An 18,998-nucleotide genomic window follows, 5' to 3' on the forward strand; every position below is an offset into this window, starting at 1 on the left:
TACCTATTTTCAGGTCAGAGATAAGCAAGGCTTTTGATGGCATACAATATAGCAGAAGCAGTTGACTTTCGATGAGGAACGCAGGGAACATTTCATAGGATCTGAGACATTTTGAGCTCTCCCACATTTCTCCTTTTCACTCCTGCAACTTCTTATAATTTCTGACAAGAAGCATTAATCTCTCTCTTCTGAAAAGGTCTTACATTTAGATGTTTCAGAGCACCTAACTTCATCTACACTAAACAAGTATATGAAATTAGAGGAAATACAGCAAAGCTATTGAGTTACCTTCTGTTAGGCAGAACTGGAAAGTTTGTGTGATCGCATAATATTTTATAGGCTAAATATTTACAGAAATGGACAAAGCAGCAGACATTCCTCTTGCCAAGGGGAATTCTGTATTTGCTTTCACAAACAAAAATGTATTTCTACACAGAGCATTGTAGGGTGAGGTATACGAACCCAAGGTATCCTCTCAACTACAGTATACACACCTATGCATGAGAATGTTAGTACTGGATTTCCACATCGAATTGGAAGAAAAAACAATTTAAAAGCCAAATCTCCATTTGGGTAAGTAATAATTTTCAGTTTTTCCTGTGCTACAAAGTAAGGATTAACATAAAATTGTGCTTTCTGAGCATGGTGCCCTTCTCAAATTTGGCTTTATTTACTTAAAACATATGTCAGTATCCACATACATATCTGATTGCTGGGGCTGGCTTCTTTCCTTAACACAAGCTTGCTGAAGATGAAGCCTCTTTGTTTCTCACTCCAGAAAGGGAGCCAGTTGTATTCAAGCCAGTAAGATGGAAGCAGTGGGAAATACCAGGGAGCAGCCATGCCGTATCTTCCTGCAAGAAGAAGAGGAAGCTCATTCAGGCATCTGTTTCTGCAGGAAGCACCACTATTGGACTACACTCCAAACAACAAAAATGAACTCCAAGGAGATCTCTCCTCTCTTGATACGCTTCATGTACTACTGATACTTGGAAGGGATTTTCCCCTAATTGGCACAATAGGAAGCATTTGCTCATTTGTTATTCTGAGTAACCTCATAGCCAGAGGGCTGGAGTACTTTACATTTTCCACTGGGTAGATTTCTGTGTGCCAGCGGACTGCTTCATTAGGTGGGGAAGAAAAGCAAAAGACAAATGTACTGTCTCTTGCCCAAGGCAGGAATTACTTTTTGAAATCGGATGATATAAGTAACGTAACACAAAATCACTCAACTGACAAATGCTGGCTAACATGCTCTGTTCTCATTTTCACCAACCAGACAGCGATCATATTCTCCTGTGTCCTTGGCTTCAGCTTCTTCAGAGGTTCCACCTACCCACATGATGAGCAGAAGGAACCCTAGTCCTCTCTTAACCCAGCATCGTTAATACTCTCAACACATCCTCCAAGATATGGCTTCGCTGTTCTAGGAACAGGGGTGCCCTGCGTGTGCCTGAGTGCCTAGATCATGGAATCAGTCAGTGTTGTACTACTCACTGTTTTCCAAAGGAAACAATACATCAACAGCCTCAGTGCTTCACATCCTTACCTGGGAATACATTTCTTATATACCATCCCAGGATGAAGTAAATGAAAGAGTCAATCAGAATGAGCCAGCACATCCAGCCAAAGGATGTGTTGTCTCCAATCATTGGAGATTTGTACATGTTGTCCCACTGCAGACCTGCAGAAAGGAGTTCAGAAGCACAAGAGAGTCCGTATTAGTTAAAGGAATGTCACAACCATGGAAGCTCCAAGCATACTTTTCTTTTCAATAAACATACCTATGCCCTGTGCCTCATAGCGAGCAATGTACTGACTTGCATAACTGAATGCAGTTGGAGACAACAGGCTCTGTGGAATAAACAAAATTGAAAACAAAGGATTTGTTAATTAGTCTCAAAGAGATTTCCAGTCAGACAACCCATCAGATACCTCCCCAGCTTGGTGCACTAGCTGGAAAAACGAGTAAGATTTTTTCCAGCAGACACAAAGAGCAGTGGACCAAGCTTTGGATGGGCAGAACTTCTGATGGTGGGCTGTAATATCCCCTTAGAGTCTTTCTTCCTTTTGCTTCCACTCCCAGTATCCTACTTTATCCCTCATCCAGGGATTTAATTTAGGCTTTTGAAATAAAGTAGTGATATAAAATTACCTGACACGGCTAATGAATTTACTACTTGACTTAAAAGGTGTCCTTTCCCAGATTTGGTGAACTTGAAAACAAATGTGACTTCTGGTACTCAATACCTACCTATTTCCACCCTTGGGAAGTGACAAAGCTTTCTCTCTTCTTCCATGGCTACAAATTTGAGGCACAACAACTAAGGAATGAACGGAGCCAGCCCTCCCTCATAGTCCTGTGACTTCAACTCCTTACTGTCTAGAGCCTTCCTCCTCATTATGGTTGAAGGTAAGCTATTTTTTGCTTTGCAATTTGAGAGGGTAAAATGCATAGCTCACACTACTCTGATTCAGCTGGCAGTGCTTACTCACTAAAACACGAGTTTTGCTTTCAGTGAAGGGATACAGGTCTCCCCCTACCAGGCTACAGCCAGCTCTCTCGTTATGTGATGCAGCATGGATCAGCACCCACTGGTGGAATTGAGAATGGCTACAAACACGTATATTGGTGATACGAACCTTAAGAGGAGCTGAAGTGTGTTGAAGGTGAATGTTTGCTTCCACACACATAATCCCTGTTATTGAAAAGCAGAACTTACCAGTAGGCTTTTCACAGAGAAGCTCAAGTGATTTTCAATGACAAGCAATACAATGAAGGGGAAGAAAGTGAGGATGTACACCAGACTGCCCACCAACGCTGCGATGTTGGTGTTGTTGAAGAAAACACTGATGAAGTAGCTCATGGCTATGATGGACAAGCTGTAGTCCATAAGGTACAGGAACAGGAGCGCTGTATTTGATTTGGGAAGGATGTCACCCACTTTTAGGACAATGATGAGGAAGGTGACTGTGATTAGAAGGAAGATGGCACACTCTATGAACCAGGCGATGAAATGGCTGCTTGCATTAACACCCATCATTTTCATGTACTACAGAGAGAAAGCAAAGCAACAGGAATTACAAGTTATAACTGTTCACTAAGAGGTCTTTCATTTTTCTCTTTTTCAGTGTCTGGATAGGGCACACAAACAAAATATGCTCGCTCTTATTTTGACATACTGCCAGGTTGATAAAAGAGAGAAAACCACACGCTCACATTTCTGGAATGCCCTCGGTTTGCAAGGAGCCTGTTGTAAAGCAACAGCATAGGCAGGATCTGCAAACATCGTGTGACATAACCCACAAGCTTCAAAGCAGATGCTGGACTTATATTTGCTACTTTTCTAAAGCATCTTGGGTACTTCATTTGTTTTAGATAACGCTGTTCAACTCAGTGGCCTGAGTGTAAATACTCTTAGGTACAGCTGAAGCCAAATGTACCATTTGGTTCAGCAGGTGAACCACTTCACATACATCCCCCCCAGCAACAAATACTGGATATGCTTGAATATTTATATGGAAGTAATATTAATCTATATTAGCTGATGATCAAGTCACAAGTCATACAGAACTGTGAACTTGCCTTGCCGAATCCAAAAGAAATGAGAGATGCTGGTGTCTTGTTGCAGATTACATAGCTGAAAGATTACTGACACCCTGGATCACAGAGGCAATGGAAGCGTGCTCCCAAAACAATATTCAGGGACTGTCAACTGGACACCCTTATTGTCAATCTCACTGCAGTTCATAGGGTGCTCTTTCTTGGAAATACTTCTTTGGTGATTCAGTGTTTGTTTCCATGGTACCAGAGAACAAACAAATCTGCCTGAGCTTTATTGCTTGCTGAAGCTTAGCCTCCCAGAAAGTTCTCTGCTGTTCATCTCCATTGGCTGTGTTCACACTGAAAACGTGAGCTAATTTAATAAATTCCCTATGTCTCCATGTGATTTTCTTTTCCAGTAGGCAACCTGAACGAAGAACTTCATTTCAGAGAAGCTGATGTAATATGTAGCACCTTCTGAAATGTTAAGTATAATAACTCCAAGGATAGGAAGTAAGTCACTCTTCATGCCTTTGTTCCCAGTAGGTACGACTCAAAGTCAACTTTCAGGGGGCTTTAAACCTTCGGAAAACTTGTAATTTCTTAAGGTCCTCATTTTTTCCAGTGTTCAGCACAGCAAAGCAACATTCTCACCACCTGAAGGGCAAATGCCCTGCATTTCTATAGTTCTGAAATTGCCTACAATGTCACAACTCGAACGCTGCAGGTCAAACAATAGGCATTTGCAATATTATTCTCCTTAATGTTTGTTTTGCTCCATTTAATGTCGCACATGAGACCTACTACCCACTAATAAGGAAAACTTGTTTATAATTTTGCACGCCCCAGAAAGTTTCAGCATACCTCATAAAGCCTCAGATCTTTCTCTTGAACAAGAGTTTTCACAAAATCAGCTATAAACAGCACCCAGGCAGCCATCAGAGCAAATGGAAGAGAGTAGGTCACACTGGTTAAGAACCTGTAAAAGGCAAATGCAGGCTTCAGTTGAATGTAAAACGTTCTAAGGATTAATGCTTTATACAGAATGTCTTTTGTCAGGGAGTATAATTAACAATTACAAAAAAAGACTACTTTGCTGTTGCACTGAAGATTCTATTAAGAGACTCCTGCATTGTTTAAAAAAAATATATAGATATAGATATATATGTATTAGAAAACATAGGGATTTTTCCAGCCTGGTTCTGAAACAGTTTTGCTCAGCAGCACCACTGGCAAGAGCAGAAAGCAGCAGTGGCTTCTCCTGACTGGTGGGTGCATCCCACTTGCAAACAGCAGTCAGCCATCCTGTCAATGTCAATGGCCTGATTTTATTATCAGGCTGTACCTCCCTGTGCCTGAGGTTGGAATCAATGCTTCTCCTTGGGGTGTCTCTCCTTCTTCCAGAGGATGGTTATAATAGAGCTGTATCTACCAAATAGGCTTCACAATTCTTGGTTCCTCGTCCTTTCAACCTTCCTCCCTTGCCAGTTGTGCGCTGAGAGAAGGTGCAACAGTGGCCAAAAGTGAACTCCTCCTTTTGTGATGGAAAGCAAGTTCCTATTGTAGGAGATTCACTTCATTGCATCTACAGGGTTTATGCTTTCCTCCCTTATTTCTAAAGCTGGCTTTAAAAAAAACCAACAGCATAATTCTCAGGAAAAGTTTAATGTACGACAGCAGTAGGAAACCAACATGATTGGTTTTCTAATTACATTTTTAACTCATAATGTCAAAAAGTTTCCAAAACTCAGCACTTTCAAGAAATTCTTCTTCCTTCTGTGCAAACAAGGTCATAATATTTATATTATAGAACAACGAAAAGGCATTTCAGTCTACCATTTCTCTCTTCTTTCTTACCTTGCTGTTCTGGTTCTTCTATTGTCGTTGTTGAGGAAGGGCTTTTTTTGTTTCGTTTGCTTTTTGTTTGGTTGTTTTTCATTATCACTTTGTGCATGATCCCTAGGCCATTAAAAATCCAATATTCCTATACCTTCAGTGAGGTGGTATATAAGTTCACTCCATTTCTCTACAGGATTGTAACTATGTGATAACAATCAGCAGACAGCCATTTTCTGATGCCTTCTACTGGATGGAAACAGGAAGCCTTTAGGTATTTTAATAATTGAGCATCTCATGACCCTCTGAACCCAGGGTGGGGAGGGAAACTCAAAGGCAAGCTGTTTTCTCAGCAGCCCAAGAAAAAGCAAAAGCACAGATAACTGCAGTTAAGTGCCTCCAGCAGCCAGTTAATCATTGTGCAAAACTATCTCACAGCAATAATCCACACATTTGCTGGAAGCTGACACCTGGTTTGAATGCTCACCTGCTTGCATACTTGCAGGCACTTTGCATGCGTTTATGTTAAGGAGAGATGATGAGTTTCCAGCTGTCAAGTGACAGGCTGACACAGGATTTTAATAGGTCTCTTGTAGCTCCCAGATCATCTTTTAGCTCATGCAGTAGGTATGCAAAGCTCCTGTGTCCATTCTGTACTCTTAGTGTAAGAAAGACTTTTGTATCGTGGATTGACTGCCCAGCCCACTAGTATTACTTGCTGAACATCCTTCAGAGCCTGCTGATGAACATGAAATCATTTTCCTACATGTTTTCCACTCTGCTTGGCCACCAGCTGTGGTCAGGGTAATAACTCTGAGCATGTACCGTGATGCCAGCTTTCCAACACCAACCAAAATTTCCTTGCCAGAGGGACCAGTGCTCAGCTGTGAGAGATTGGCTTCTCTCTGTTGCAGTTGGCAGAGACATGGTTTATATTAGCTTCAGATCTGGCTCAAGATGAGTAGAAAGGAAGATGATCCAATACTTTTTGATCTGTTTTACCATTCAAAACTTATTTTGGTCCATACACAGTTCATGCTGCACTGCTCGGTATAACAGGCTGTTAATTCTAACAACTTGGCTCATCAAAAGCTCTTCTGTCCTCCCTCATTACAGTGGCAATGAATGGTACAATTTCACACTCTTATCCTTCTTAAAGCATCTGTGAGAGAGAGACACCTGTATGGAGAACTATTCACTATACACTGCACATTAGCTGGAATCAGTGGAATGAATAACAAACAGAACAGCTGGATAGCAATCTGTAGGAACAAAGCTCATAAACCTAGGGTTTTTTTTTGCCCAATAAATATATTTTCTAAGTTCTGCTGCACTATCTGCATGTAAACACCTGCAGAACAAGCCAAGGCTCGTATTTAACCCAATTCCTGCCAAACCCAGTCTCATTTCTACCTTTCATAGTAAATGAGGGACAGCAAATTTTACAGGAAGATGGAAACCCCACAGACTTACATATCCTTATTGTAGCAGGGGTAAGGCATGGCCTGGACTTGAACAGCTATTTCTTCTAGCTTCTTGCCAGTCTGCAGCTGAATAATGGCTCTTTCAATGCTGTCCTGGATATAGATAAATGCCCGGCTGTAGATCTGGCTCTGTGAGGTGGAGTTGTGTGGTCCCACAGTCCAGATGCGCTCCCTGATCCTGTTGGTGGTCTGCGTGATCCTGCTGCTCATTCTGATGGTGTAGTTGAGCACAGGAGGGAGGGCCAAAGCCCCACGGGCTGGGCTGCTCCAGCTTGATGGCAGCCTGAAAATGATACCTTGGGAAAGAAAGAAAAGGTTTTTCTTCAGAGTTGACAGAGTAGGAGCAGTACACACAGATACACAGGAACTTCTCATCTTTATAAGTCTTGTCTACGTTACAGTCCATCATCCCATTTCTTTGCAGCACAAATAATGCTCAGGTGGGTAGGCTGCTAACGTTCACTACCAAGGGTCTGGTACTGGAAATCAAGTGTCACTGCAGCTCCTCATACTTCCAAATGTGGTTGATGATTCTGGGTGCTAACTGTACTCCAAGCCTCCATGTCTTTTCCTATTGAGCGTTCAAAAATGAAAGGCTCTCAAAATAACCAGCTGTGTTGGAAAAACCCTGCTGTTAACATGGACTGTCACAAATCTGTTGGGTTTGTCCCTCGCATGTGGTCACACACCTCTCATGAACGTGCCCATGTGTACTCCATCAACAGAGCTCACGTACTGGTGCTGTAAAATACACACCTCAGGAGCGTGGCATTGACAACAGTTCATGGCCTGTACACATATTTATATGCACAAACTCCTGCAAAGCTGAGAAATGTGCGGGAATATAAAGGCTTTGCAAAGTCCTGGTAGGAAACTGCATGCTGTAAATACAATGGAATGGAGGACAAACATAGAGGAAAACTTCTTCTTTATGGCAATAGACAAATATTATCAGGGCCTGAAGTACAAAGAATAGAAAAAGTTTATACCTACATTTAATTATGAGGTATAAGACCAACGGGTCACAGGGCTTACAAGTAAATCCTAACTGCGGAGTTCTGTGCATTCTTCAATAACTGAGACACATCCCATCACTCAAATTAGTCTAAGTTCTTATTGCCTGCAGTCTGATTTGAAGCTGCTATCCAATCCCACAAATGTTAAAGGTAAGACTGGAAAGATTCATGATGATACTGCAGTGTAGGAATGGAGCATCTTAAGATCTTTACAATCATCTAATACATTCAACTGTCTCTCTTTCAATAAAGCATCTTTTCCCTTTGGAGGCCTGAGAGAAGGCAGCTCTGTCACAAAGACCTCCAAAGGGCAGAGGAACTTATTTCCACTGAGAATTAACCCAGAGAAAATGCCAGATGACCAGAGGATCTCTTTACAGACAAGAGAAGGCATATACAGGACAGCACAAAAACACTGCCACAAGGAAGTCTGAGCGTGCAGTTCCCAGATCTCTCGGTGAAAATTGACTGCTGTGGTGGGAGCTGTGCCCACAACAGTCACAGGTGGAAAGCCAAGCCTCATAGGCTGTGCTTGCACTCTGTACCAAGCTAACTTCAATTGACAGGGGGACTTGAGACTCTGACACATACTTGCAAACAGTTCGTTCTTTAGGAAGAGTTCTTTAGCCATCTTTTCCATTTCCTCCAAGGTTTTGACTGCCCGAATGCGATTAAATGAGACACAGGAGGACACATTTACTGCCAGGGTAGCTAATGTGTTCAGCTGATCAACAATGTCAGTGTTGTTCTGTAATTCCAGCCGAATATCATCTAGAAAAAAAAAAACCACAAGACCAACAGTATCAGTATACATAGCAAAAAAAAAATATATATATCCATCAAATCATCCTGCTCTTTATACCAGCAATGACACCAGGAAGGAAGAAAAGACATCACACGTAACATTAACAAACATATTTCTGCACTTTGCGGTGCAACGAAGGCATGTTGTTGACCCAATTTTTATGTTAATCATTTGTAATGTGCTCATGAGTTTGCCTTTGGGAGGATGCCAGCAACGTGATGTGACAGCCATCCCAAATCAGAAGCTGCCACTAACCTGCTGGGTTTCTAGACCTGTGTACGATGCTCACTATTCAATCTGCATCTTCTGGTTTTTGATGTAATCAACACGTCTGCTGAGCTGCTCTGTCTCAGGGGAGAATGGGCACTATCCAAGCATATCAAGGGAAAGTTATGTCTGTTGTGCTGATGTGTGTACTAAACCTGATAATGAAGTTTAATAAAGATACTGCTGTTTGCTGGCTGTTTTAAAAGGTGACTGCATAATGCAGCGTAACTAATATGGAACAGCTGCTGCAGGCATGATGGTTTTATGGGGAGTTCAGATAGGAGATGCTACTCATAAAATAACACAGGGGTCATCATGAACAGCATGTTCACACTGTTTGGACTTTAACAGTCTAAAGCTACTTTTGGCTGACGCTAGGCTTTTCTGGCATAGATCAGATTTATGTTGAGATGTAGGGACACGCTGAAAAGTGAGCAGGGAGCAATGAGACCAGCCAGGAGGGGCTGTGAGCACCATGCTGTGCACCGACAGGTAACACATCCACCAATGCCGGTAGCACTGATTCCCACAGTGCAGATCAACTTGAAAGACCACTCAAGACCATCAGAAAACAGCAAATGGCATCAGGGGATATTTTATAATGATGTTTCTGTCTTCACCAGCATGGGCTCATCCCTTCCTTCCCTGCTCTGGAAAACTTTTAAGCGAAACCCTGGTGCGATGCAAGTGAGCTCAGCATTTCCCATCAGAGCCCCAGGTAGCTCATTTGAAGTGATAATTATGGCTAAACAGTGTCCTCCAGTGGCCACAATCAGCTGCAGAGATTCCCATTCTACCATTCCTATGGCACTCAGGAGAAACATCTCACACAAGCCCTTTGCTTTCTAGGAGTCTTTTCCCATAGACAAACCACGAGGTTTAGAATCACATCTGAGACTGTCTCATCTCCAATCCTGGCCAGAGCAGAGCAGGACTGGAGGATGACTACAGTTTGATGACCCTGGAGCTCCCAGACCTTAAGTACAAACACGAAGGTAGGGTACATGAAACAACTTACCAAGCTTGTTTATTTGACTCAGCAATTCAACTGCATCCAAATCAACCATCATCTTGATAAAAACCTGCACAAAGGGATTCTGTAGGGCATTCTGTCAACAAGCAAAGAGAAAGAGCATTTGACCACAGATCCCATAGGCTTATTTGGTGTACTGCTAAAATACGACAGACCAGCTGTCTTCAGTAGCATTTGTACTTCCCTGCTCCCTTCTTGACTTTCTGTTCTTCACTCTGTGTTTCAAGATGGGAAAGCATTAGCAATGGAAAGAAGAAAGATAATGTTTGCTGGAGTCAGCAGAAGATGCCTCTCGACTCTCCACCAGGCATTGGACTCCCAGGGAAAAAAAATCATGCATACTCTTTAATATGAGGACTAAAAGCACAGTTAATTTCATTCATGTGTGTTTTAAATCCTGTGAAAACAGCCAGCACAGAATGGGTAGGGTCCAAAATTTAGTTTGGAGACCGTCTGTCAGTTTTTTATTTGGCTGAATATTCCATTATTCCACCACTGAGTGCAGTCAGCAGAGAATATTTCATTTCACTCTTGCATTTTCTGCTCTGGATTTTCTCTCTGTGCCATGGAAATTACAATGAATTCCCAGCCACTGACATTATTTTTGAATGCTTTAGGAGTTTGAGAAATCTCATTTATATAGTTTTTAAGAAAAGGTGGCAATTTGTACCGTGGCAAACATGACGCATGTATGTAAAGCATTACAGCCTGCTGCTTCTTGCATCCAACCAAGGCTCTTTGGGAGGGGAAAAAGAAGTGTTATTTACATTCACTGAGGTACAAAGACATCTCCAAGCTCTTGTGTGTGCACCCAGTGCTACATGCTTATTATAGATACTGTTTCATTTTCTGAAAAAGTCATTTCTTGCCTGGTCTTGGTTGGCTGGATCACTCCATCAAGCAGAAAGTTAATTTACAAACTGAAGAGCATTCCCCGCTCATCTTAGCCTTCCAGCAGCCCTCAGCAAGGCCACTGTCAGAGAACAGTGTATGTATTACAGACATATCATTTCATAAAAGGGATCTGCATGGAAAGGTGCATCAGGAGTATCTCTGTGATGGCAACAGGCAGACAGGCAAGGAAACTGAAGTGTGGGCCAGAAGCATGAGCTCAGGTGTCCCTGTTTCCAACCCCTTTTTTTTTCCTTAGTGAAAGGAACAGTCCCTGTGGGACAACAGGACACAGAGAGATTTCATACCTTGATCATTGGAACCGTCTGGTTCAACTTAGTCAGTGAATTCATGATGGCAGGAGACTTATCCAGCCATTCCTGTGACTTCAGGGCTAGATCAGCCATCTGCTTCAAGGTGGCATTAGACTGTAAAAAAAAGTCCACAACAACATGTAAGTTTCAATTTATTAATTACTTACGTGAAAGCTTCAAAAAATAATTGAGGAAATTAAATAGCTGAGATTCAGTTTGGCTCCTTTAGGGTTTACTTTGCACTCTATCACTGGTTGGCAAAATTCTTCTTCAAGTAAGTACTTAAAAATGCAGTTTCATACATGGCTTTTGGAGCATGCCTTGGGTATCAGCTTTACTCCTATCAATGGCCTGTTTGCCACTACTGGTGAGCATTCTGGGACACATCTCTGTTACTAGCTGAAAATATGGAGGTAAAGCCTCATGTACTGAAAGCCTTAAAAAAAAATGTACTATAAATATTAGGGCAATTTTTTTTTTGAGGTAACATTCATTTAAAGGTAAAAGGTGGCACATACAACCAGCAGTGGAACTACAAACAAAATAATCTGACTAATACTCCTAACGGTCAGAAAATAGAGTTCTGCTTCTGAAGCCTGTGCTAGGCACAAATTAAAATCCCTTTGAGAGGGCATATCTTCATGTAGTTTAAGCAGAGCCATACCTTTCCCATGATTGCTCGAGTTTCTGGCGTGTCTGGTGTATAAAGGATCTTCCCAAACACCATTGGTTTTAAAAAAGACCAAATTAAAGCTCCAGTTGGGGTCTTGACCAGATCCAGGTAGAAAGTTAAACAAAATGGTGCTGCAAGGGGAGAAAAACAAATAAACTGCACTGAGCACAAGTAGACAGACATGAGAAAGCTTGGCCCAATTTGTTGCTATGTCCAGCAAATGACTTCAGGCCTCTCTTCACCGACCGATATAATGTGTCTTGACAAAAGCAATCCATCCCCAAAATCTCCTGTTGCTGAACTCAGGACAACAAGAGTCTCATTGTTTGAGCCAGGATTCTCTGCTTGGAGGTTAAATGGAGTTTTGTGAACTCAGTGGAGCTAATAATGTCAGCACAGTTGGAAAAACTGCGTATCAAGAAAACACTGTGACCTGTTAAGTCCCAGAACTGTACCATCAACAAATGGGAAGTGCTGCAGTATCAAACACTTCTGGGCTGTGCAGGCTGCTTGCCTTTTAATGCTTACAAAAATAAGCCACCAGTAATTTGGGCGAGGCAGATCTTGAACTGGCATAAACCATGAGCCCTCCAGAGAAACATCAAGATTGGTGATGGATCTCTCTGGAAATGTGAGAGTTTGGCTTTGAAACATATTTAATATATGAAAAAGCCAGACTTACTGGAATCATGAGGAATCCCATATTTCCTCATCATCTTTTGGACGTGGACATCCTCCACAGAACTGTTTCTTACAGGGTCTCCAAAATCAGGAAGCAAGGACTCAAAGAACAGGGGTGTGATCTCCTGGTTGCAGAGAACTTTGGACAGGGATTTAAATGTGCCGTGTGTCACCCTAGTGTTGTTTGGTTTAAGTAGCACCTGCAGAAAAGGGGGGAAAAAAGCAGCACACAAATACATCATGTATGCTACAAGCATCCTGTTCTGAAGAGGAAAAAGAGATAACAGAAATAGAAGGCAAGGATTAAATACTTTTACACTGATTTATTACAAGAAGTTTGTTTGTTCAAAATGAGAGGCTTTCCTGGGAAAGCATGCTTTTATGGCTAACCTCTGCTATGTTAGAGGTCAAGATACCATTTCAAGGTATGGGAGTCAATGTGGGAACTGCCCATAACGTGCAGCAAGGTTATCCAGAGGCACACGTACAAGACTGTAGATCAGAAAGGGATGGGATCCAATGGTTTTAGTGCAACCTGCAGTTATTGCAGCTGGTGCAGCAGGGTTTGTACTGAATATTTTGGGCAGTCTTGAGGCTGCAGACATGGTGTAAAGCACACCAAAGCTGGAACAAATTTTTGCTCTTGACTTAAATGGTTTCGGACGGTTTGTAGTGGGAAGTTCTCCAAGTTTTCACAATCTGATTTCTTCTAGTGCACCTGAATATTCTGGGGGAAGTCTACCATCCTTTGAGACAGTTCACAGAATGAGAGAATCATAGGGGATGGAAGGGACCTCTGTAAATCATCTAGTCAAATCCCAGTGATAAAGCAGGCTCCCTAGAGTAGGTTGCATAGGAAAGCATCCAGATGGGTTTTGAATATCTCTGGAGAAGTGGACTCCAAACCTCTCGCAGCAGCTTGTTCCAGTGCTCCACCACCAGTTGCTCATTCTCTGCATTTTCATTCCTAGTGTTCCTTCCTCCAACCACACTGAACACATACCTGTCCCAGTGTACCAAATCTACGTGCTCCCATTAAGGCAATGTGAGAGTTTAGTAGAGATTAGTCATAAGACTTTACTGCTTTAAAAGAGGAAGCAGTAATCCAGGGTTTAGTGCACCTTCAGCTTCTCAAGTATGAAATTCCAGTGGAAACTGTTCCAATGGCATTTCACCTCCGAAGCAAATGCAGACTACACATACCTTACTCAGTGGCATCCTTCTAGACTGCCGAAGCTTTTTCAGTGAATGAATGGCTTGTAGCAATGGATCAACATCAGACTCTACCTGGTGTTGGAAATATTTCATTTTTGTCAGAAGGTTTAGTATCTTGTCCACAGGTTTCTGAATTTCCTTAGGGAATAACATCTGCAAGAGGCAGGAAGGAAATCAATTACGATTTGCACGAACGCGTGTACACAGGCAGGCACACACCCATAATCTGCTAATTCCAAGATGGAAATTGTGGGATGTTCAAAACTGTCAGGAGGCTTAGGGAGTGGATGTCCCATGGGAAATAAATGGGATTTGTATTTCTAAATCCCCATGTGCTTTTGCAACCCTCTCTCATACACATTACACATCCTGAACGGCACAAGTTTCCAAACACCTGCAGTTGGGAAACGTGTACCAGGTATTCACTGGGATGTAATCCAAGTTTCTAAGAGGTAGCATTTTGCACAACACGGATGTCAAGCACTACAAGTGACTTTTGACCTCAGCCAAATTGATTGGCATTCTCACTCAGTAACTTTTTCCCCTCAGGATCACTTCTGTAGCATTTTAAAATGTACATTCAATACACAGTACTCACTGAACAGTGCTTTTACTTGCTGTCTATGTACTCACATGAGTGGGATATTTGAATCATTTAATAATTTGGCAGTGACAACTAGATTGGGAAAATACATTTTACGGGACATTTTTGAAGGCTTTCCTTTTCAAGGGATAAAAATAATTAGCCCAATGCCTTATTTTGGGAAGCCTGAATTCAGCTGGGAATGTTCAATAGCTTGTGACAGCACACAGGTGATACTAGCAGATAGGGAAGCATTTAGAGTAAGTCCAGTGCCTTTAAATTAGGTTAGCTGGTTTACACCATCTGGGATCTTCATTTCTAACCACACGGTCACAGCACGGATAGGCAATAAAGATTACTGCATGAGCAAAGCCTGATCTTTGGCTTGTGTAAAACAGCATTGCTTCTGGCCACTGCAGTCCTTTCAGCCATTACATGCAGCAAAGACTACAGGAAGCACTCTTCAAATCCAATACTAACCTTGTATAAGAAATTGTAAATGTCTAAGTGTCGTAACAGGGTGACCCCAAGGATGTATGTCTCACGGGTCCTCTCTGAAAGAGAGAGATTGCAGAACTCTTCTGCTACTGTTTGCAGATGTGGGTCAGAAGGACGGATGCTGCAAGACTCCAGCTGGAGAATCTGAGAAATTAACTGTGTACAAATGAAGAAAAGATTTGTTAAGGGCTGGACTACTTGCTCCAGTATACATCGTTTAATCTTGCCTAGCCGTTGTTCCATCCACAATGATGGATAGAATTTCAGAAAATGCCAGAAAATGCCTACTCCTACTCCAGAGGAAAAATCCTAAGGATTGTGTTTTTACTGCTCAGCTTGCACGGTAGCAAAAGCTTTTGTGGTTTCTATCAACTGGTGTACATGAAATCTGGAATAGAGCACAGTCTTCAGTCCAGACAAGATAGCTGGGAAGAGGAAAAGCATCTGGAGCTCTGTTTGCACATGAGGCTGAGGAAGGCAAGCTCATCTCTCATTACAGGAAGCTATTTTGGACCCCTGACTAATTTTCAAATCCTGATTAGAACTGTGCTTTTCCATCTAGACAGCAACAACTTTCAGCACTGAGAAACCCCAACAACAACCCTGCTGGGTCATTAATCTGTTACAGTGACCTGTGCCCTTGCTACAGACTGGAGCAATCATGAATCAAGCAGTCCATGGCAGTAGCAGCTTACCAGCTATTGGTGACAGCCAAAGCCACTGTATGGCTCTTGTTCTCTAATGGTTGAACTGGCATCAATGACTGCATTTCTGATGGCTATTTTGACTTATAACATGCTATGCTTGTCTGTCCCTGTGGGACTGCTGACTTCTCCCTGTGCAGTCGACAGGATCTCTCACTACAATAACAACAAACTTACGTGACTGCTGTTTTCTGGGAGAGATGCTTCCAGAAGAGCATCAATACTGGTTGTGGACATTCTTGTTGTGTTTTTGAGATCCTCTTTGAGCTGGTCCACATTTTTAAACACGTCTCTTAACTTTTCTGTGAATGAAATCAAACAGAAATTGATACAACAGCTCTCTACAGATGTACAGTGACCTCAAGAGCACAGAGAGGACTTTACTTTTGGTAAAAGGTACAAGTGCTGTATGTCATTGCTGACTGAAACAAAAACAAAACAAAACCTTGTAAAAGAGTCCTATTTCCTTAGTTTAACAGTCTGATTGTCATCATGAGCTAAAGATGACAGGTTTAGTGAAAGCAAAGTTTGCCCAAATACAAAGACTTGGGACTTTCAGTGCTCAGAGTCTTGGGGCAGTACAGAAAAAACAAGGCTGGTCTAGCACTGTCTCTAGAATTATCCTAGACAAAGGATCTCACAGACATGGGACATGGTGCTCGGTTACTTCATTAATTTAATCATAATAATCAGGATTCATTTCTTAGTTAGCAGCTGAACAAGTCTTTAGATTTCCAGTAGAAGCTATGATGCCAATGATGACGTTCACAAACGAACACTGTAAAGAAAATACAGAAAGCTACCTGGAATGCTGGAGTCTGTTAAATTCTCTGTGATGTTCAACATGGAATTCAAAGCTGTCATATACTGAGGAATCTCTTGAAAGAAAGCAATTTCTGGTACGTTTTCTTGAAACCTAAATTGGAAAAAAAAAATAATAACCACAAATTTGGGAATATGAGAAGAAGATAAGAGCCACTGTATGGTTTCCTAAATAGAATACTATGGCAGCCTAACTTGGACGAAGAGCCTCACCACTTCATTTGTGCCTGGACATCTGTGGCATCTCCAATCAGTACGTTCCAAAGCTCCTTGGAGATCCTTCTGCCATTCAGTACATTGGTCACAACTTGGCTGCTCAGCTCAATAGCACGGAGAAGCTGTTCATGAGATTGATTCTGCTCACAGAGTTCTCCAAAGCTAACATCAGGGAGATGGCAAATATGCTGTATTGACTTAAAGCTCTCGTAGTCACAAAGAAGTGCTGTCAGATTCCGGAGCAGAGATATCTTCAAAGAACATTTTGAAAAGGAAGACAAATGCACAAGTTAGAAGACAGAATTTCAAAAAGGTAAGTTTTAAAGAGCTGTTCCTAGCTGTTCCTTTGTGTTTTTCTGTAGGGTTATTAGTCTTTTTTAATTATATTTTTATTTAATCCAAAAGGTCTCAAATAGAACATCTCACACCAATTATTCCTCTTGTGATAGGTGTAGCTATTTGGATACCAGCTGGTCATCCCTACAATAGCACATGAAAACAGCATGTGAACAGGAGACAGCTAAAAGTCAGGACTTCTGCCTCTGCCAGCTTGATGTGCAAATTCCAATCCTTTGTCTAGTCTTCTACCATGGGTTTTTCTCTTTCCTGACATCCCTCTTTACATTAACAGTCATAGCAAGAATTGCCATCTGTTGTATGCCTGATGTTACAGAGAAGCTCATCATATTGTTTTTATAGATATAATAAGCAGTAACAGCACGGAAAACTTATCCTTTTTAAAAATATGCTCTTTTGTCCTTTTTCTATTTCTCTTCTTGAGAGACAGAATAAAGTGCATACATGCTACAACTCAAACATGTATGTATGATGTGAGAAGTATTTTATTCAAGTGAGGCACTGCTGGCTAGGGAAATCCATAAATAAACATTGCTTAGGTGCTTGATCTCAGAAAGTACTGCAGTGTTGTAAGGCATCTACCCTCTCAGAAAACTGGGTATACACCGTGCATAGGACTTGTATAGCAGTAACTTCATCAGCCCAGGACTTTTAAATACAGGCAGAAGACAGTTTCCTTCCTAGCTTTTATCAGCTGTTCTGTGAAGACTTTTTTTCATATGCGGTTTTCCAAAATTTCCATTTCACATTCATGTATCACTGCAGGATGTCCTTCAAGTCAGCATTTTAAGCAGACTCACTTTTAGCTTCAGGAGCTCTGGTATGGATGAACGTTCCTCAGAGGTATTATTTTGCATAAAACAGTTCTTTTTCAGATGAGTTTGCTTCAAGAGCAGCATGATGTTTTCTGTGGGAGGATGAAAACAAAAGTTACTTGAAGCAAAAACACCAGACTTGCAGAAACTTCATAGATGGGGATATTGGCACTTTCATGCCAATGCCTACTGAGCACTGTTAACTTCTACAACATTCAATTGGCTCAGGACCTCTGAAATCACAGTCCGAGATCTGGATTGCAACCTGCTGATCCAGTTTGAGTAGGTGCTCAGCTCCTAAGGAAACACACCCCACACCATAAACAGGACTTCCAACAGTGTGCTTCAGAGCATGCTCGGTATCTCCATTCTGTCAGCAGATCAACCTCTGAGGTTTTACAATAAGCATATATCATGAATATCTACTTGGAATATCATGCTAGCTCTCAAAATAACTGCTGTCATCTTAAGGGTACATAAAGCTTGGAAGGGAAAATAGGTTTCTATTCATAAGGATTCGTTATCTGAGTGTCAGTAACCTGTCATCACATAGAGAACAGCACACGTGCCTTTTGTATATAGCTGGATGGAAAACATATCCACAACGTGACATAACTCAAACAAAGAGGAGTCTGGCTTCCCTAAGCCTCACAGCTGCAGTTAATTGCCAGCAGACGAAAACATGTAGCACTATTCCTTCCCACCATTACACAGAACCCTTTGAAAAGTCAGACACAAACATATTGCAGCTGAGGTCCCACAGCATTAATGGAATCATGATTACCTGTCAATTCGCTGTCTTCAACTTCAGTGGCATTTATTAAACACATCAGGTAAGGGTTATAGCTGTTATTCACTGTCACTTGTAAGATGGTGCTTTCAAATTCTAAAAACAGAAACCTGAAAAAATAAGGTAGGAATTTAAATCAGCTTCTCCTTCAGAAGCAAGGGATGTTAGCAAGCGACCTGTCAGCTGCACAGATGCTGCTCCTTGGCAGCTGTAAATAAGAATCCCAGATGAAGCCATGCATCTCTCACAACATTTCCTAAGCGGATACCCATCCTGTTTTATTTCATCCATTATTTCTGCCATTATCTCCCAAAGCTGTCATTCACCCTCAAACCATAAGTAAAAGAAAACATACTTGAAAGGTTCACTGTGGATGCAGAACTTAGGAAAGGCCTGCTTACAGGAGGCTAAGAAACAAAAATATCACAAAAGAAGGGATATCACATAACTCATA

General features: G+C 41.7%; 1 protein-coding gene across 4 annotated transcripts in view; it reads right to left on the reverse strand.

Moving 5' to 3' along the window:
- Nucleotides 1-18,998, reverse strand: part of ABCA12 (ATP binding cassette subfamily A member 12) — a 101,315-nt gene that overhangs the window by 29,047 nt on the left and 53,270 nt on the right. For all 4 annotated transcript variants that reach the window (XR_007378441.1, XM_048952429.1, XM_048952427.1 and 1 more), the window contains 18 exons: nucleotides 18,539-18,654; nucleotides 17,740-17,846; nucleotides 16,580-16,833; nucleotides 16,348-16,460; nucleotides 15,722-15,846; nucleotides 14,823-14,996; nucleotides 13,748-13,912; nucleotides 12,546-12,744; nucleotides 11,855-11,994; nucleotides 11,185-11,304; nucleotides 9,971-10,061; nucleotides 8,472-8,651; nucleotides 6,854-7,160; nucleotides 4,409-4,523; nucleotides 2,724-3,053; nucleotides 1,785-1,854; nucleotides 1,550-1,684; nucleotides 702-854 (listed from right to left, as the gene is read on the reverse strand). Coding sequence is in view for 3 of the 4 variants with exons in the window: in XM_048952429.1 (XP_048808386.1) it covers nucleotides 702-854; nucleotides 1,550-1,684; nucleotides 1,785-1,854; nucleotides 2,724-3,053; nucleotides 4,409-4,523; nucleotides 6,854-7,160; nucleotides 8,472-8,651; nucleotides 9,971-10,061; nucleotides 11,185-11,304; nucleotides 11,855-11,994; nucleotides 12,546-12,744; nucleotides 13,748-13,912; nucleotides 14,823-14,996; nucleotides 15,722-15,846; nucleotides 16,348-16,460; nucleotides 16,580-16,833; nucleotides 17,740-17,846; nucleotides 18,539-18,654 (2,894 nt within the window). In the remaining variant the exon portion in view is untranslated. The remainder of the gene's footprint in view (nucleotides 1-701; nucleotides 855-1,549; nucleotides 1,685-1,784; nucleotides 1,855-2,723; nucleotides 3,054-4,408; nucleotides 4,524-6,853; nucleotides 7,161-8,471; nucleotides 8,652-9,970; nucleotides 10,062-11,184; nucleotides 11,305-11,854; nucleotides 11,995-12,545; nucleotides 12,745-13,747; nucleotides 13,913-14,822; nucleotides 14,997-15,721; nucleotides 15,847-16,347; nucleotides 16,461-16,579; nucleotides 16,834-17,739; nucleotides 17,847-18,538; nucleotides 18,655-18,998) is intronic.

Source organism: Lagopus muta, chromosome 8 (genome assembly GCF_023343835.1).
Source record: "Lagopus muta isolate bLagMut1 chromosome 8, bLagMut1 primary, whole genome shotgun sequence".
Taxonomy (NCBI): Eukaryota; Metazoa; Chordata; class Aves; order Galliformes; family Phasianidae; genus Lagopus; species Lagopus muta.